At 33.4% G+C, this 21569-nt stretch overlaps 1 protein-coding gene across 2 annotated transcripts; it reads left to right on the top strand.

The window, feature by feature from the left end:
* The first annotated feature begins 17191 nt into the window (after nt 1-17191).
* On the top strand, nt 17192-20342 carry LOC107605362 (G-type lectin S-receptor-like serine/threonine-protein kinase SD2-5). 2 transcript variants are annotated; one of them, XM_088491722.1, is made up of 2 exons: nt 17192-17330; nt 17988-20342. In XM_088491722.1, the coding sequence occupies exon 2, from the start codon at nt 18042-18044 to the stop codon at nt 20118-20120; it is 2079 nt and encodes a 692-aa protein (XP_088347848.1). In that variant the 5' UTR covers nt 17192-17330; nt 17988-18041; the 3' UTR covers nt 20121-20342. The 2 variants fall into 2 exon arrangements, with proteins under 2 accessions (XP_088347848.1, XP_016162709.3); XM_016307223.3 differs by lacking the exon at nt 17192-17330 and having other exon boundaries at nt 17492-20342.
* The last annotated feature ends 1227 nt before the right edge of the window (nt 20343-21569 follow it).

Here is a 21569-nt window from a genome sequence, read left to right as displayed (position 1 = left end):
CTTCTTTGTAATTTAAATTTTTTGTGGTTGTCATATTAATTTGTAGAGTGTAGAGGGTTGTTTGCAGACAAGTAAAAAAAAAGGTGTGGCTTATTCGTTTGGGCAAATTGTGTGCAAGAGGAGCTGGCTGAAAAAGTTGTTCCAGGAGATGATGATGGTAAAATGAAAATGAATTTTGCATGGCGGCTGAACAAAATAGAAGCAGACTTTAGAAATCTGAAATTCATGATTCAAGCTCTTGGTTTTGGGTTTTTGGTACTTGTTGTTTTTGTATGAATGATGCTTCTAAAGAGTTGAGAACATGGCAATGTAACATAATGTAATATAATGAATGAAAGTGTTTTGGTCTATTTTAACTATTGTGGTTGTAGCTCTATGAACTCCATGGTTCTATTATTGATGTTATTTTTATATAATGTAATATCATGTAAAATGAACAGACAATACAGTTAATAATTAATAGCAAGGTTGATTCAAACCATCCATAGTATTACTTAATCAAAATCAAAATACCACAGAACATTCATAGTTTTTACACAATGCAACCATAAGTATTTGACAAAAGCAAGTAATATGACATACTTGACCAAACTTAACAACATGAACAAATTAAAGTAGCTTATAGTGAGCATAGTCACAGTTTTTTAAACAAACGATGAACAGTACTAGGTCGCAAAACTGATATCTTAGTCTTAAGTTCCACTTCTTCCGTGGGTGCTTGAATCTAGGAGTGGGTACAAATTTCAGAAAATTTGTGAAGCGTGAGGTAGAGGCTGAATTTGCTCCTTTCATTGGATCCACTACTATAGAGGGTGTTGGAGGTGGTTTAGCACTTGCTTTAGTTAACTACACAAAAGACATATAAGGAAGGAAAACCCAAACTCATAGGCCACTACCAAAGACTCTAAACTTTTTTGAGAGTTATTAGTGAAGACGTAATAAAAAAGTTTAATGAAGAATTATTATTAAACCTTTTGAGAGTCTTCTAGTTCAGAACAACTTAGTTGTGACAGATCGATCTCTGAAGCGTGACCAGTTAAAACATCAGTATCTGTTGCAGGAACATTATTTGTAACAGTAACAGTAGCAGCAACTGTACCAGTAACAGTAGCAGTAGATGTGGATGTAGTAGCAATAGTAGTGGATGAATAGTAGTAGTAGTTGCATCTGAAGTAGCAACAGTAATAGCAGTTGCAGTGACCTGAGCAGTAGGATTCTTAGACCATCTCCAGTAGGGAACTCATCCCAGTTCTTGTTTATGGCTTACCTGTCATAAAAAGTAACTCCACATCAGCTTTTGCGTCATAAACAGTAAATAGGAACTCAAAGCATCTCTCTCTTCTCCATTAGGAGGAACTAACTTTAATCCCTGTTGTGGTCCCACTTAATTAATTAATTAAAATACTTAAAATAAATGTAATTAATTTTTTCAATAATATAATTTAAATTTATAAATTAAAAATAATTCACAGTTAAAAGATATTAATATTAAATAAAGGATAATTATAGTGTACAGATTGTGAGTTACAGATATTTGGATAGGAAGAAGGCAGAAGTGACAAGTGTCTATGAGCGTTGCGGCTGGAAGCAGCTTGTAAGTCTTTGTGGAACGGTGCGGAGCCGCTGAAGCTGGAACGGTGATTGGCTCCGTTTGTGTTTTTTTTTTTTTTTCTGTTGGAATCTCAAAATAAATAGTTGGAGCTAAGCATGCTGTTGCAATGATTGGGTCAGGGACCAAAAACGTTGCAATAAGGCTTTGGTTGATGTAAGTGGTATTATGGATAGGAAAAACCATAATGTAGGAGGAATATAGCATTGAAGAGTATATGACCCCTGAACAAAAAATAAGAGAGTGTACGACCTAGAATTAGAAGTGAGTCAAGTTAGCTTATGAATTAACTTAAGTTTGACTCGTTAATAATTTAATAAGTTAAATTTGGGAGTCGAACTTAAGCTTGGAATTGAGTTTGTAAATTAAATGAACCGAACTTGAGTTTGAATAAACTTACCTCATTAATATTATATATATATATATATATATATATATATTAACGATCTTAATTATTTAAAATTTTATATTTTTTTATATATAATTTTGATGTAGAACATAAATAAAAAATATATAATTTATTGGTAGATAGACAATATATAAAATTGATCTTTTAAATATTTTTTAAAATATATAAGATATAATTTATTGATATAGATTTATAGATTATGATCCTATTATTTGAGCCAGCTCGTGAGTTTGAACCAGCTTGTGAGCTTTCGGTGAGTTGAGCTTGAGCTTAAGAAATAGGCTTAATGGTTAATGAGTCGAACCGTAAGCCAAACTCAATTTTCGTGAGCCAAATTTAAATTTGGTCTAGTTCGATTTAGTTCGGCTCACTTCCAACCTTAGTATGACCCAAATAAACAATATATATATATATATATATATATGAGGCTAGGAAAAATATTTCTAAGTTAATATAGGATGTGTGATTTAAGTGATCTTAAATATGTGATTAGGCACAGTAAAATTAATAATAGATATATGACACCATTTTTATATATATATATATATATATATATATATATATATATATATGAGGCTAGAAAAAATAGTTAATATAGAATGTGTGATTTAAGCGATTTTAAATATGTGATTAGGCACAATAAAATTAATAATAGATGTATAACAGTTTTTTTTTAAATAAATTGTATAAAACATTCTAAACCTCTTTCTGGGTATTGTTAAAAAATTTTAAGTCATTTTTAGAAATTTCGTTATAAATAATTAAGATAAAAAATTTTATTAAATAACTTTGTGAATTTTCGAAGATTGTATTTCACTTTTTTTTTTATAAATTACTAAAGTTATAAAACTATCAAATAATGGAGTTGATACTATTAAAATTATATTCTCTCCTTTTAAAATATTAGTCTTTTTGTTAGAAAAATACACCAATTTATTAGATTTTCATCATTATATTTGTAGAAAATAAATAAATGAATAAAATTATAAAAACGTATATATATAATTAAAAAGTAAATAGTTTATTGAATACGAGTACTTAAACATAATGAATATATACAAGTTAAAATTCTCACTGTTACATCTTTTTATATAATAACATTTTTTGGCCTATTACAAAACTTATGTTGTTAATCATGTATAATTTAATTATATTGTATCACATGTTTTTTATTTTTTATTTTTTGTATACTCACATCAGGATTTATAATCTTCATTGAGTTTTAGATTTATTGTCTATAATCGAAGTTCCTATAGTTAGAATGCTTGATTTGATCATATTTCCAATTAAACCAAATAACTTAACTATATATATAATAAAGACTTGATGAAATATAGGAAAATGATTATCTATTAATAACTAATGAAGGAAATTCTTTTGTATTTACCTGCATTGAACATATCCTTAATTTAAGTATTTTTTTAATTTGGATTTTCTGTGAATTCAAAGGAGGACAACCCAACCAAGCTGAACACAACTCAAAATATTTTTTCACACAACCCATATGATTCATAGTACGCATCAAAGTCTCAGAAGAAGTTATGTTGCCCCACATAATGAGAAAGAAATGACATAAAACCCACCCTAGTATCATTATGGGACACAAACGAGTGGGCAGATTGGAACCAATCTTTTTTTTTTAAATGCATTGCAACACAAAACCAATTCAGAACTAACAGCCATCCGCTTCGTACACTAACCCGAGGCAAGAGTGCCACCGACCTGGAAGAGGGCCGGAGGCACAACCACTCCCTCGCTACGACGATGCAACTGGCGATTTGCGAACTGCGAAGCGAGCTTCGCCACGACGGTCCGCGACGAGCACACACAGCTCCCGAGCCACCAGCAGCGACAGCAAGCAGACCAACGGCGGCGATCCTCGTAGACGACGCTAGGATATGCTTTGCTGAGAGGATAGGCATGACGTAAAGACTCAACTTGCCTATCGTATTTTCCTCAATTTTGTTTTTGGAGCGCTCACTAAGGCCCAAAACGGAACCTCTCACCAACGGAACCGGCACGGACAAACTCCGTTCCATCTCACGCAATTCCCTCGGCTCACTCGACCCACCCATCAGCGCCCACACTTAGCTGAGACGCTAACAGCCTGCTCCAGCCGCACAAAGAAAACAATACGTGTCAGCTGGAGATATAAGGAAACGACATATCTGTAAATCTGTACAAAGTTACCTCTGTACAGTAGATCGACCCTTAAATAAATTCATATATAACAATAATACACAATATATAATTCGGGATTACACTAATTTGTAAAATTAATTAATACAAAGAAAAACATAATTAAGCTCTAAAGTTGACGACAAACATTATGAAATTGCCATATGTATTCAATCAAGTTCTCTTTCAATTGTCTATGCTGCTGTCTATTTTGAAATTGGATATTTTTTTGGAAAAATATAAAAATTAAATTTATCTTTTGATGTAAGTAAATTTAATTAATTATAATTTAATATGATACTATAAATAATATTTAATATTAATTATGATATAAATCATTAATTAAATAAAAATTTAATTATTTAATCTAATTAATTATTATAATTATTAATAAATTAATTATAATTTAATTACTTAATTAATTATTATTTAAATAATTAATATAAATTATTAATTAAATAAAAATATAATTATTTAATATAATTAATTATTATAATTATTATTGAATTATTTAATATACCTATTTAGTTAATTAACATTATATATAATTATTTATTTTCTAACTAACTTGCCAAATGGCAAGTGTTGATTGTTTCACAGGAGTCCTTGTTCAGAGGGACTCCCCCTCCTTGGAATTTGTGTGGGAACTCCTTTCCTTTCCACTCCAACGCATAAGCCTTCTTTCCTTCTGACATAACAGCAATTGAGCTTCAATTTTTACTCCTGTTAGAGATGCTTTTAGGATCTTTAGCAACTTTGGCAGCTTTTGCAGCTACAGCAACATCAACTGCAGCTTGAGCAGCATCAAAAGCTCTCTTCTTTTCACATCTTCTCTTGGTATAATCCTTTTACAGACAGTACTTACAGGTGAATTGTCTTAGCTGTCTTTTCATGGTTGAACTTGGCTTAGATTTTTTGGTAGAACTAGTGCCGTCATCGGCATCCTTCTTCCTCTTTGTTTAAAGATTTTCTGGCTTTCTCTTGATTGGTGGTCCCAATGACCTGTTATACTGACTTTGTTAGCAGAAAGATTGACCAGATAGAGGATTAATGTGGTACTTATATATTTTTTTATAAGACTCCGTGTTGATCAATTTGTGAAAAAATCTTTCGAGTGCTTGTTCACTCTGGCAAGTGTAGCACAAACATGAAACATAGAATCCTTACAAATTATCATTTTAAGACATTAAAAAATATAAGATTGTATAAGACAACATTAATAAGCAACAATTCATGAAATACTTGATGAACTGGATTAAAAAATATAATCTGCCAACCTCTAAAATTGGCAGGTGCACAGTCCGTTTTCCAAGTCAACCACACGGTTGGTAGAACGCCCATAAACTTCAAATTTCTAATAGCGAGTATCTCCAGCCCATGAAGTCTATTGTTATGTTATTGTTATTTTTTTAAAATATTGCTGAGACTTGTTATGTCATTGTTAATTATTTAAAATTTGATGTTAAGACTTATTATATGTATTTAATTTTTTTAATTTACAAAACTGGAAATCTAATCCAATCCAAACCGCTTGAAATTGGATCGGATTGGATCAGATTTTTTTAAAAAAATCATCCAATCTAAAATCGCACCGCAAATAAAATTAGTGTTCAAATTGAATGAATTTTTGATTCAAAATCATTCCAAATTGTACTGTAAACACCCCTACTACTAACAAAAAAATTTCTCTACTAAAAAAAATTTTCATCTCTAATAAATTGCTTACTTTGATATGTACTTCTGTCATTCAATTAAGACTTTTAATATACACATTAATTCTTCTGTGTTAAAATATTTAAGCCTTGTATTAATACCAGAGATTAGTTATTATTTAAAAAAAATAATAATTGTTTTGATTTTTTTGTTTGTAAGTACAAAAGGTGCCCGAGAGGCCAAGACATAAAAGAGCATTCCAAATGGACAATTTCAAAAGTCCAAGACATTATACTAGCTAGTGCAAGAATATACCCCAAAGATGCATCCATCATAAATTCATAATACAAAACATTCTTAGTTAATTTAGATCGGTCTAGTGATTACTTCATTAGTCTGTTTAAATAAATATAAAAAATTTTAATTTCATCTTATATATGTAATAATTTATTAATTAGTCAATGATAAATTTTTAAATAAAACTTAAATTCATAATAAATTAATTATTAACTTGTTAAATTAAAAGATACCATAAAAAATATAAAAAAAAAAAATACAAAACATTTTTGACCGTCGCTATCCGTGCCATCACACATTTTCTGTACTAACAGTTCCACTCAAGATTTTCTTTCTTCACATGATGTATTGTGCTCAATTTCTCTGCCCTTCTTCAATTTGGTACATATTAACTAGGAAAATCAAGCTATTTTCATGGTCATTCATTATTTCATTTGACACGTGGATTTTGGGTCCATTTTTTGGTAAATTATAAGATGAGTTAAACTAATTTTCCACATAGATATGCCAAATTATATATGATATTATTCTATATATATAAAGTAAATATTATGGACTTGATTGGTTTTTATTTTTATTTTTGTTTTTATTTACAGCATTTTATATTTTTATAATTTTGTGACAAAAATAAAAGAAATAAAAATAGAAAAATCATATCTTTACAATTTACGGCGTAACTTTTTATAAAATTTTAAAAAGCAAAAAATAAAAACACTAACATTTCTTATACATGTGCCACTACCTTCTAAAACAACCATATTACTTATATATTAAAATCAGTTACCAAAATCAGTCACTAATATAAAATATACGGTAAAATATAAAATACATATTAAAAATTAGTTAAACAATACGTATATTTTATATATAAATATATAATGACTGATATTAATGGCTAATTTTAATATACAAATAATTCTAAAATATTAATATAAATATATATATAAAAAAAAGTATTATTCATAAGAAATCAAGGTGTCACGTGCCCTGCACCAGGGCTTGGTATAGATTCAACAAGAACTCTATCTCCATTGCCATGACCATTACTAATAAAGCTTGAATAACTCTCACTTGAAGAAGGTAGGGTACCCTGCAAAAGAGACACATCTTTTGTTCCCATTTTGACACTAATCTTTCTTGCATCCAAGAATGAGGAACAGCACACAATAACAATAATAAGAGTGATGAACAAAACAGAGTTTATGCGAGCCATGTGGAACACACAGATAATAATGAAGAAGAAGAATATAAGGAAAGTAGTAGTTAATGTGTATTTGTTCTTGTGATATATGCTGAAGATAGATTGAAGCATGAGTGCATGGTGCTATTTATAAGTAGTTGAATGAAAGAGAGAGGGACAAGTATGAATCATGTTATTTGGCCAAATTGTTGCACTTGCACTAAGAATTATTGGGTTCATGTGACCATAGAGTACAAAAATATTTGTTATACTTTATTTTCTAAGTATAACATTAAACTAACTAATTTATTATCCATCATTAAATAGACAGAAGATAAGTTAGTTTTAGGTTTATTTTTAGGTATTTATTGTCTACCATAATGATTCAAAAAAAAAATGAAACAATGACTTTCAAAATTAAATAAAACATCATGATTTCTTAAAGATTATTTCTATTTCTCAAAATGTACTAAATACGCCGTTATATATTTTTAAAAAAGACTCTAGAGATTTTTTATTTTTAAAAATTTGATAATTTTATACTAAGTATTTTTTTCTGAGATTTTTGTTTATTTTATTTATGCTAATGACCGAAATTAGAAAAAGTCATAAAAATCAAAATTTCTCCTTATTTTTGTATATAATTTATATATAATTATTCAAATATTTTAAAAAAGAATCAAATGCACCATGCAAGTTATTTATCATTTATTAAAAAAATGCATTTTGTCAAACAAATAATTTTTAAGAGGTCATGATATTGTTTATTTGTGTTTAGATAATCATTTATAGGATGATTCTTAGAGTGCTAGTAAAGTGGTGAGTTTGATTCGTAGTTCAGTAAGGGAGTTTCACACTATTTTTGTTATGCATCAATCTTTGTCTTCTCCTTCGCTTTGTTTGCACTGGGTTTCACCTCCAGTTCATTCTGTTAAATTGAATTGTGATACTAGTTGTTTTGCTCCTTTTGGCTATGCTGGTTTTGGTTGTATTATTCGCAATCCTGATGGATGTTGGTTGAAAGGTTGCACTGGAAAAGTCGAAGTGTGCAGTGTTCTTTTTGCTGAATTGTATGCAATTTGGAGAGGTTTACTTTTTGCTTGGGAGAATAGATTTCGTGAGGTTATTTGTGAAACAGACTGTTTAAAAGCTCTTTTCTTGGTAAACCAAAGAATGCTTGGTAAGGATATTCTGGAATGGGATTTGGCAAAGCATATACAGGAGGTTATGAATTGGAATTGGAGAGTCTCTATTCTTTTAATTCAGAGGAATGCACATAGTGTTGCAGATTGTATGGCTAAAGCAGCTACTTCTGGCGCGGACATTCACTCGAATTGGAGCCAACCATGGAGTGAGCTTCAACATCTAATAGATTTAGATATGAATCTAGCTAATTAATTTGATTTTGTCTCTTTTTTTTTTCTTTCTTTTCTATTTAGTCAAAAAAAATAATCATTTATAGAAAATTGGATTTTGAGAGAAATAAATAAATAAATAGTGGCAATCACACAACTCACACAAGAAACATGAAAGTTGATGTTGGGTTAGGTACACGTCAAGTGAACTTAGACACGGTGGCTTTGGTTTTAACAATGAGATATTCGTTGCCCTTATTACATGTTTGCTCCAAAGTTCTTGGAGTTACTTGGAGAGTAGAGTTTTCCATAAATGTCACAATTTCTTTATTTTTTTATTTTTCACATTGTTTAATTAACAATATATATATATATAGAGAGAGAGATTCAAATTATATAAACACATAACTAACTTGAATTGGTCAATTAGTTAGTTCACTCGTGTGTTGATGTAAGTGTTGAATATTTGAATATTATTTAATACATATAACGACTCATTAGCCAATAATAAACCTTTAAATAAGGTTCAGATTCACAACAAATTAATTTTAAACTATTAAACTGAAGTAATCCCGCGTGAAAAAAATAATTATATGGACACATCACTTTAACATTCCATTTATATAGTGGTCCTAGCCTCACATTTCCATCGAAGACACTAGTCTATGTTGGTTCATGAATGAATTCAATTATGCATATTAACTTTGACTTTGAAACTTTGATGGCTAGCAACTCAAATGTATTGGAAATTCGTGGAAGTTATTACGAACTTTTCATTAATGTCTAAAAGATATTTCCTTTCATTTATTTGATGTCATTGTCACTTTTCAGAACAAATGTTATTTAAATGAATTATTCAAATACATCAGCAGTTAACCCAATATTTTTTATGATAATTAAATGAGTTTTAAATGTAATTTTACAAGCTTTTTTTTTAACGGGATTTTTCAATCCGATGTCAAAAATTATTTTGTCACGGATTGGAATATCATCGTCTAATGAAGTGTTGCATGCATAAGTAGGATTCAAATATCTAACATTTACTTTACTTAAATAAATAAATAAACTAACCACTAATCAAACCTAAATTAATTTGTTATAATAAGTTTTTTTGTACAACACAGAGTTAATTAGTGACTTAACTCTTAGAGATGTTTGGGTTTGATTTCATTATGTTTTATTAGAAAAAATCATCTGATCCAATCATCCAAAATTTAATTGGATTGAGCTGCTAAGCGAAAGAAAAAAGTGAAAAAACTTAACTTTCTCTCTTACAACATCACAATTTACTTTGATATGTTTTGTCTTTTTTCAGAAAACCGAGTTAGCAACTATATGTGATGTCGATTGGTTTTTCACTTGTCGCAAAACAAGTTAAATGGTTGTGGATGATGAATCTTGAGATCTTTTAATGACCACATCAACTATCATCCTTATTTTGTGATTTGTAAGAATGTTAAAATTTATCAGTTCAAATAAAACTGCACATTGTTGGATTCAAAAATCATAATAAATTATATATATTTCGAATAGAATTGATTTTGATTTTAAAATCGATCTATAAAGTATACAACAAATTCCTCTAATGAAAAAATGAAAATAGAGTAAGTAGATTGACCTGAGAGTAGGGGGAACGAGCCAAAATCCGTCGAGCCAACTTACGTAACTCGCCAAAAAAAAAATCGGATGGGTTAAAAATTTGAGTCTGCTATAATAAAAAAGTCCATCTAACCCATACCGCCTAATCCACGATTTTTAGTGAGTTTCGGTTGGCGAGGCGGGCTTGTGTAGTAGATTTTTAGCTTTAAGATGATAATTGAATTTGTAACATTTTTTTTTCTTGTATTTGAAATGTTTGTTCATTATACTTTAAGTTATAATTTAGACTATGTTTGATTGATTAGAGACTTGAACAATGTTTAATTATGTATTTTGGATAATATTTGTTTTATTTTAGAGAATGTTGGTGTTTTGGCCCAGTCCAATAAGGGCTGGAGGTCCACCCGACCTACTTCCGAAACCAACCCAGACCTGCCCGAGCCAACTCACCTTTTGCGGAGCCATCCTCCGGAGAGGGTCTGGACAGCTGGTAGCCTGGACAGTTGGTGAATGCTTCCAAACGCAGGAGCCCAAACAAAAGGGTCCACTCGACAAGTACAAATAAAGGGAAGGGGACCTACCCCTCTCCCAAGTACGTCATTCTTTTACCCTAATTAGCCACCTTATCATACAGACACTTACTTCAGCATTGGAGTGTCCTTTCAGGTGGCCCTACCTACCGACCTACCGACGCTCGTGACCGCACTCCCCCTCGCCAAGCTCACACACAGGTCCAGATTCCTTACATCCCACCGTTGCTCACACCTAACTGCCCAACCGACCATTCATTCCAGCTAACCACCGAACATTGACGCCGTCTGTAGGAACTTGACGCGAGCATGGAGCTTATCCCTCGTATGGAGGAAGTACGAGAGGCGGGAGGAGCTATCCGGGCATTCAGGGGGCCGCCTTAGGAGTAGAGTGAGCTCGGGAACCTCCCAGGAACGTCGAGGGACCTCCTCTCACCAAGGCGACACCCATGCTCGATTTCTGGAAAACCATCATGACAACTCTCAAATCATGCAGGAACTCAGGTACAGAGTCCAAAACTTGGAGCGGGAGTTGGCGGCGAGAGATCGCTACCATCCCGAACATAACTGGGACTTTCACTTACGTTCAGAGGCTCATCTGAGCCTTTCGCGCACTCGAACTCCCTCAAGGAAATTGGAAGATCACCAACAAAGCACCAAGAGGGACGATGGGCGCGATCAAACTGACGCTCACTCCCTCACCTATACCCATGGCAGATCGAAAGCCCATGGAGAACAAAGGGGAAATCGAAAGAGGAAACGTCGAGATCCCATCATAATGGGAGCGACTCCTTTCCATCCATCCATCTTTAAGGTCCAGCTGCCGAAGAACTTCAACAAGTCAACGGACATGAGGTATAATGGAACCAAGAATCCACAAGAACATTTAACGGCCTTTGAGGTTAGAATGAACCTGGAAGGTGTGTGCGATGCCGTTAGATGCCGTGCGTTCCCCGTGACCTTGATGGGATTAGCGATTCGTTGGTTCAATTCCCTTCTCCAAGGGTCCATCACGACCTTTGCAGATATCGCACAGAAGTTCCTAGCATAGTTCACCACCTAAATCGCCAAAGCGAAACACCTATTAACTTGCTAGGAGTGAGTCAACGGGTCGGCGAACCGACGAGAAAATATCTTGACCAATTTAATGATGAATGCTTGGAAATTGACGGTCTCACGGGCTGGGTGGATAGTTTGTGCCTCACTAACGGTCTGGTAAATGAGGATTTCAAAAAGCACCTGACCACCAGACCAGTCTTGACGATGCAGGAGATTCAAAATGTGGCAAGAGAGTACATTAAGGACAAGGAGGTCAGCCAAGTGGTAGCTGCCAACAAACAGTAGCTAGCTAACCCGCCGACTCGCCAGACCGGCAACACCGAAAAGCCAAGAGAAGTGTCGAGAGAAGGGAATCCGGGAAGCCATACAAACCGGTTTCCCAGGTGGACAAGTTCACCAATTACATTCCATTGTCCGTTCCCATAGTAGAAGTCTACCAGCAGATTGCAGAGAAGGACATCCTGGCCAAACCAAGGTAGTTGAAAGACAGGACCGGGAAAAACAAGAACCTTTACTGTAATTATCACAAAGGTTTCAGACATAAGACACGAGATTGCTTCGATTTGAAATATGCGCTGAAGCAGGCCATCCAAAAAGGAAAGCTAAGCGAGTTCTCACAATTCATCCGAGAACCAAGGAGGAGGGAGAGAGAACGTTTCGAAGAAGATCGAAGTCGAACTGTGAAGCTAAGGCAAGGTTTCCCCGAGAACCCGAACACAACCCTAACGATGGTGGTAAATGTAGTGGTCAGAAGAAACGCCTTACCTAAGTCAAGATCGGTAGTGAAGAAAGACGCCATGGTGTTAGCCGTGTCCTCAGGAAATCACAAGATTCATGCTGGAAAACTCCCTGAGATATCATTTGGCTCGGGGGACCGCTGGTGTGACGACCTTCCTGAAGACCCAACAATGGTAATCACAACGAGGATCAGGACTGGTCTGGTCAGATGAATCTTGGTGGACACAGGGGCTGATTCGAACATTATGTTCCGAAACGTGTTCGATATTCTAGGGCTCAAGGAGAGCGACCTCAAGGACCATCGTCATGGAGTCGTAGGGTTGGGTGACGATTACATCAAGCTCGACAGCTCTGTCATCCTACCAATTTGCGTAGGTTCCGGGGCGAGTAGGAAGTGCACAATGGCTGAGTTTGTGGTCTTGAAGGATTCTATGGCGTATAATGTCATCATTGGGAGGAGGACCATCAACGAACTATCGGCTATTATTTGCACATAGCTCCTCGTAATGAAGTTCGTAGCGAATGACGAATCAGTGAGATTGATCCGGGGAGACTTGGAAACGGTGGTTGCTTGTGACAATGCCAGCTTAACATTGAAAAAGAAATCAAAAGAGGCACCTGAGGTGTTTTTGGCGGACCTCGACACCAGGGTTGACGAGCACCCGAGGCCTGAACCACAAGGTGACCTGAAAGATACGAAGGATAAGTTCACGTTATGAACTGTAACCTCCCCCATGAGTTAAAGGAATCTTTGATTGATGTTATCAGAGCTAATGGAGACCTCTTTTCTTGGACTCCAGCCTACATGCTAGGGATAGACCCCAGCTTCATCTCACATCACCTGGCCGTGAAGCCGGAGGCCCAGCCGGTCGCACAGCGAAAAAAAATATGTCATCAGAGAGAGCTGACGAAGTCGCCTGACAGACAACTAGCCTGTTGGAAGCCGATTTTATCAGGGAACTCGACTACTCCATATGACTCTCAAATGTGGTGCTTGTGAAAAAGGCGAATGGAAAGTGGAATATGTGTGTTGATTACTCAAATCTCAACAAGGCGTGTCCCAAAGACTCGTTTTTCCTTCCCAACATTGATGCCATGGTAGACGCGGCGGCAGGCTACAGATTTTTAAGTTTTATGGATGCATATTTAGGATACAACCAGATCCCAACGCACCGGTCTGACGAGGACAAGATGGCGTTTATAATGCCAGGCGAGACTTACTGCTATAAGGTCATGCCGTTCGGGCTGAAAAATGCGGGGACAACATACCAAAGACTGATAAACAAGGTCTTGAGGGACCATAATGGCAAGTGAGTAGAGGTCAACGTAGATGACATGCTAGTGAAAACGACCGAACAAGCAGCTTAGTAACCGATCTGAAAGTCAACTTTGACTCACTCCGAAGGCACAACATGAGGTTGAATCCCCAAAAGTGCGCGTTCGCCATGGAAGCAAAAAAATTTCTTGGATTCATGATCGTACAGAGAGGAGTAGAAGCCAACCCGGATAAGTGTGAATCCGTTTTTCGCATAACAAGCCCTGGATGCGTGAAAGATGTACAAAGGCTAGCGGGGAGATTGACGGCCTTATTTCGCTTTCTCGGCGCCTCGGCAACTAAAACGCTACCTTTCTTCAACTTGATGAAGAAGGGGATGGCCTTCGAGTGGACCCCGGCTTATGAAAAAGCTTTCAACCACTTCAAGATAATCTTATCGAAGCCACCAGTTCTCGATAAACCAAAAGAAGGAGAAATCTTGTACCTATACCTGGCTCACCTCTCGGGGAGCCATTTTCCGGAGAGGGTCTGGACAGTTGGCAATCTGGACAGTTGGTGGATGCTTCCAGATGTAGGGGCCCAAATGAAAAGGCCCACTCGACGAGTACAGATAAAAGGAGGGGGACCTACCCCTCCCTCAGGTACGTTATCCTTTTACCCTAATTAGCGGTTTCATCATACAGACACCTACTTCAGCATTGGAGTGTCCTTGCAAGTGACCTCACCTGCTGATCCACCAATGCTCGTGGCCGCGTTCCCCTTCGCCAAGCTCGCACCCAAATCCAGATTCCTTACATCCTACCGTTGCTCATAGTTAGCTGCTCAACCGACCATTCATTCAAACGAGCAACTGAACATTTGGTTTCATTATTTTATCTTAAAAAAATTGGTTAATAATTATATTTATTAAATATTTATAATTATAAAAATTTTAGCGTTTGTAAATTTAAAAATTATAATTTTTTTATATTTTTAAAAATTATAAATTTATTAAAATATTTGTGAAATTATATATTTTTTAATATTAAATAATTTAATAATTTTTTAAATGAGACGGAATAAAAATTTAGAACTACCTTAATAAATAAAATAAAACGGACTAACTTATTGAAAGACAGATTTTTGATGGAGCAACACCCTACCTAAAGGGCATGGAGAGTGAGGGTAGAGGATTATTCTTACTATTAATGTTGTTGACGAATGAAGGATGATATTGTTTTCTTTAGTTGTGACATTATCATCATTCAAGTTAGATTTCAATGCTTCATTTATTGCCGATCTACTTTGCTTCAACAGTATAGTAGAATTTTTTTTTCTTTTGGGAAAAAACAGTATAGTAAATTTAACCAGTTGTCCTATGTAAAAGAAAATCTAACATAAAATTTTTTGTTTATATACGTGAGTAATTTTATATTTTTTATGATAAAAACTTAAATATAATTAATTTTATGTAAAGTTAATAAAAAAGAGTCATTAAATGACAAATTTATTAATTTATTTAACAATTTTTAATTATCAATTTTACATAAAATTAACTGTACTTGAATTTTATTTATTTATTTTATTTCAAAAATAAATTTGTTTTAAAATATTATTTTTAAAATTGAATTAAAATATAAATAGATAAAATCCACTACAAGAGAGGCGCTACATTGCGCGTTTTTTTTTTAATTGGGTAAATTAGTTCATCTTTTGACTGAAACAGTGTTTGAATGATAACAAATCTAAAAGAGATATATCAATAGAAAACACGATTAAATTTCGACAAACTAATTCAACTACCATTCGGTCTAAATAAAAAACATTTATTTGAAACGATTGAAATGCCTTCAAAAGAAGAAAATCTTAAGTTCCCATTCAAAAAGAATGCATAACGTGAATCATTAACAATGTATTAATTTGTGTTAGCTAACACTATTCTTTAGTAATCTTAATATTCTTTATCCAAAAGTAGATGTGGATTTGATACCACTAAAATTTAGGGATAAAGAAAAAAGTGTTTAAATTTAAAATATACATTATATTATTCCAAAAATAAAAGTGATAAATTAGTGTAAAACATAATAAGTGCTAAAAACTTAAAATATTCTCCCACTATCTCTTAACGAAATGAATAGTATTAAAACTGGGAACGAATTTTTACATGTAAAAATTTTACATAACATTGTTATATGTTAATTTAATAATTTTTATCGTTGATCATGAAATTATGTAGGAGTAGATATGTAAACCACAAAAATATTTAACCAATGATACCAAAAAAAATTTTGCATAACTTTTACAAAAAATATCAAGAATTTAATTTTAATATATTAATAATATAAAATATTTTATATAATTATTCAATTATATTTAATTTTTTATATAATTATTTATATAATTAATATAAAAAATAATAATAAAATTATTTTATAAAATACATCAAAATTAAATTCAAATATCAATAATGTCCTAAATTTATTATATAATGGCAAACGTGTTGTATGAGTTGAGGACTTGAGGTAGAAATAGTAAACACCACTTTCTATTTCATTTCCCAAGTTCTCAATTCCCTCTCCTTTCAAATGAGATGGGAAAAAGTTGAAAGCAAATTAAATACGTCTAAATTGGGGTTTTATTATTGTTTATTTACACTATGCTTGTTTGAGAGGAAAATGGAAGGAAAGAAAAAGAAAGAAAGAAAATAAAAAGGAAAATGATTATTTTTTTTGTTTGGTTGGGAAGGAAAATTAGAAAAAAAAAAAAATGAAAGGAAAAAAACTGGTGGGATCCACCAATTTTTTTTCTTTTCAACATTGAAAAGAAAATAGAGAGAAAACTAATGTTTCTCTATCTACTTCTAATGTTATCCCTTCACTTTTTCAATATATTTTATAATATAGGAATAAAATTGTCTTTTTATAACATTTCTTTCTTTCTTAATTTCCTTCTATTCAAACACATCTAAAGAAAATAAAAATTCACTCAATTTCTTTTCTTTCCTTTCTTTTCTTTCTATTTCTTTCCTCTTTATTTCTTTCCTTCCAACAAAATGAGTAACACAACAAATAGTTTTTTTTGGATAAAATATTAAATAGATCCTTAATAATATTTAATAATAAACTTAGTTATAAATCTTTGAAAAAAATTAAATAAATTTTTTAAAATTGAAATATTAAATTAAATTTTTTTTATCTTAGTTATAATTCAAATGATATAATTTTTTCATACTCACTTAAATTCAAATCTCACTCTTAAATTTAGAAAAAAATTTTTTAAAGATTTACTTTGACACATTTTTCTGTTAATAACTCCCAAAAACCACACGGTGCTCATCCTTCCAGCTCACAGTTTGAATTCCTTCTTTCCTGTTCTCTTTCTTTCTTCATCTCAAGATTTTTTTTTTTAAAAAAAAACCTGAATTTTATCAATGTTTTCAGGTATGAAATCAAGACTCATGAAACTAAGGTAAACCTTTTTGTTGGTCAATTTCCCTGGTCAACAATGTAATTTAGTACTACTTATCTTTTAAAAGCTTCTTTTCATAGTTTCCACCTTTTAATTTGTTTTTTCCTTCTCAAAGTAAGAAAAATTCAGCTTAGAACATATCCTGTAGCATGTTCCTGGTAAGTGGTTAGAGTAGAACACATTTATGTTCTTTATCTTTTGAACCTTGTTATATAATAATCTCAGCATTATCATTGAATTTCATAGCTTCAACAAAGAGAGTTATTTGTTAGACATTAGGTTTTTGGATAGCAGTCGTAGGACAAGTTCATGGCAAAAAATTGGTCTCAATTCAATGTTAATATGGATACCTTCTTCTGTTTGGGTATCCTTCTACAGTGTGAGATTGTGTTTGCTAGTATTCAAAGGGTAGGAAAGGTATTTCCAGGTCTAGAAGGTTCTCAAATGAATTGGGTAGATAGGGATGGAAAGTTTCTTGTTTCCAACAATAAAGAATTCACCTTTGGGTTTGATCGAACCCAAAATGATACCACATTGTTTCTATTAGCAGTGGTCCACACTGCTAGTTCCATGGTTGTTTGGTCCGCGAACAGAGCGGTTCCTGTTTCGAATTCTGATAGATTTGTGTTTGATGAGAAGGGTAATGCTTTTTTGCAGAAAGGGGGGAAAATTGTTTGGTCTAGTGACACAGGTGGGAAAGGGGTTTCTTCAATGGAATTGAAGGACACTGGGAATTTGGTTTTGATTGGGAGTAATGATAGTGAAGTGATTTGGCAGAGCTTCGATGATCCGACCGATACATTGCTTCCAATGCAGGAATTCCATAAGGGAATGAAACTTGTTAGTGAGCCTGATTCTAACAACTTTACCTATGTTCTTGAGATTGGAACGTCCGGTGATGTCACTCTTTCGGCCGTGTTACAAACTCTGCAACCAATGCCATATTGGTCTATGCAGAGTGATAGCCGCAGAATCGTCAATAGAGGTGGCAATGAGGTGGCTTCGGCAACCATTGTTGCGAATTCTTGGAGGTTCTATGACAAGAATAAGTCATTGTTGTGGGAATTTGTTTTCAAAGATAATGAGGCTGTGAATGATACTTGGACTGCAGTGTTGGGAAGTGATGGTATTATCACATTCTACAGTCTCCAAAATCAAGGATTGGATGGCGTCGCGCCAAGAAGAATTCCAGAATATTCTTGCAGCACACCGGAGCCTTGTGATCCCTACAATTTATGCACCGGTGACAGAAAGTGCAGCTGTCCTTCTGTTCTAAGCTCTAGGCCTAATTGCAAACCGGGTTTTGCCTCTCCTTGTAACTCGAAAGGTGCAATTGAGCTAGTTAAGGCGGACGATGGACTAAACTACTTTGCGCTCGGGTTCCTTCCACCCTTTTCGAGAACTGATCTGATTGGTTGCAAGACTTCCTGCAGTGAAAATTGTTCATGCCTTGCTATGTTCTTCCAAGAAAGTTCAAGAAGTTGTTTTCTATTGGATTGGATTGGAAGCTTTGAGAAGTCCGATAAGGATACTGGTTTTGTCTCTTACATTAAGGTCTCCAGGGATGGTGGCACTGACAAAGGTGATGGTGGAAATAGTAATAAGCAAACCGTGATTGTTGTGATAATTGTGGTTTTAACATTGCTTGTTATTTCTGGTATGATCTTTCTTGGCCTAAGATACTACAAGAAAAGTGAACATTCAGCCGAGACTCCCCAAGAGAATTCGGATGGTGACACTTTCTTGGAGAACTTAACTGGCATGCCAATTCGCTCTGGCTACAATGATCTTGAAATCGCGACTAATAACTTCTCTGAGAAGCTTGGGCAAGGGGGTTTCGGCTCGGTTTACAAAGGAGTCCTACCAAATGGAACAGAACTAGCTGTGAAAAAGTTGGAAGGAATTGGCCAGGGGAAGAGAGAGTTCAGAGCTGAAGTTAGCATAATTGGTAGCATTCATCATCACCATCTGGTTCGGCTTAAAGGATTTTGCGCCGAAGGAACTCACCGGCTTCTTGCTTATGAGTACATGGCTAATGGCTCCTTGGATAAATGGATATTCAACAAAAACAATGCAGAATTTTCATTGGATTGGGACACAAGGTTCAATATAGCGCTTGGAACTGCGAAAGGACTCGCATACCTTCATGAAGATTGTGACTCAAAGATTGTTCATTGTGATATCAAACCAGAAAATGTGCTTCTAGATGAGAACTTCAATGCCAAAGTTTCAGATTTTGGTCTAGCTAAGCTCATGACGCGCGAACAAAGCCATGTTTTCACAACACTAAGGGGGACTCGAGGGTATCTCGCCCCTGAGTGGATAACAAACTACGCCATATCAGAGAAGAGTGATGTATACAGCTATGGTATGGTTTTGTTAGAGATAATTGGCGGCCGGAAAAACTATGATCCGGCCGAAAGCTCGGAGAAATCCTATTTCCCATATTTTACATTCAAGATGATGGAAGAAGGGAAACTAAGAGACATTGTTGATTCAGAATTGAAAGCATATGAAGATGATGAGAGGGTAGACATTGCAATCAAAGTTGCATTGTGGTGCATACAAGAAGACATGAATCTAAGGCCTTCAATGAGCAAAGTTGTGCAAATGCTTGAAGGTCTTTGCACTGTTCCTAAGCCACCATCAAGATTTTCTCCATTAGGATCTAACATTCACTCAATTCCTTTTTCTATGTCAACTAGTGAGGCTGGAACTTCTTCATCAGCACCATCAGATACTAACACTGAAGCTTTTCTCCGTGGGGTTCAACTTTCAGGGCCAAGATAAGTAGATAACACTATAATTCTACCTTTTTTTTTTGTTTCTCTCTTTTCATAACCTTTTTGTTTTTGAGGTGTTAAATGAAAAAGGTGTCAGTTGTAGACGGTTAGATAAGTAGTTACTTGTGCAGACTTTGCACATATTAAATTCTTGTAAAATTTTGCTATATACTCAAACTTTGTCTATACTTATACAGTATATAATAAAGATATAAAAAGGATTGATGCATAGTTTTTTTTTTTTAAATATTCTTTGTTATATATAATTTATATATAAAAAATTATTATTTTTAATATTTGAACTCCAAATTTTTTAATTAAATTATAAACCGTCATTTTAACCGATTTCACGTTTATTACTTTTAGACAGCTAATAAATAAATAATATCTTAAGAATGTTTTTAAGCAACAGTAAAAAAATTAAAATATTATATTCTTCATTTAATTTTTATGCAGTAATTTAGTCAATATATATAAAAAATAATAAAAATAGAGAAAAATTCTAACGACCCCTAATAATTACTCCAAAATATAACGAGGTCCGAACAAAAAAAATATCTATCAATTCTAATTGACACTTAATAAAAAAAATCAATAGTTTGATGTGTTATATAGACATGTTCCGTAAACCAGGATAAAAAATAGGGTAAAGGACAAATAGGTCCCTAACCTTTTAAGACGCAGACATTTTAGTCCCTTAAAATTGGAAAATACATTTCGATCCCTCACCATGTAAATTCCGTGATAATTAAATCCTTCCGTGGAATTGGTACTCAAAACAGTAATGGAAATTGCTGAGGTGGAGGGGTGGAGAGTGATGTCGTTACAGTTGTTGAAGTGGATGGAGAACAAATTGTTGAAGGACAAATTAATCTTTAATGACCAAAACGACGCCGTATATGCATCCCCACTTTCATGCCCATCATCTCATACCTTTCTTCCTCTCTAGCGTCCTACACCATCACCCTTTCTTCTCTTACCATTCTCTTTCTTTCCCTTCTTTTTTCTTCAAGTCACTTAATATATATATATTTTGAAAGGGTCTATTATGTAAATCTATAAAAATTATTCACACATATAGATTTTATGTGTTTAATTTAGATTAATGACATTAAATATTTGTCAATACATCTGAATATTTTATTATTTAAATATGATATTATATTAATAAAAAATAAAAGTTATCTATTATAAAACTTTTTATTTGTTAAGCATTCTAAATACTGGAATTCAATTCAATTTTATAGTTTTACTAATTCATTCCAAATATTAGAATTCAATTCCTATATACTATTAAAAGTTTCTAATCAGGCTGTAAAGTATAATTTTTATCTCTAAAATTTGTCAAAATTTTTAAAAATATTTTTAAATTTATTTTATTTCAATTTTGTTTTTGAATTTTTTTATTTGAATCAAATATATCCCTTATAACTAAATTTTTAGAAAGTTTAAGACT

Source organism: Arachis ipaensis, chromosome B6 (assembly GCF_059453495.1).
Source record: "Arachis ipaensis isolate K30076 ecotype BB chromosome B6, ASM5945349v1, whole genome shotgun sequence".
NCBI classification, from domain to species: Eukaryota; Viridiplantae; Streptophyta; class Magnoliopsida; order Fabales; family Fabaceae; genus Arachis; species Arachis ipaensis.
The sequence above is the reverse complement of the archived record's forward strand: the minus strand, read 5'-3'. Positions and strand labels throughout refer to the sequence as shown.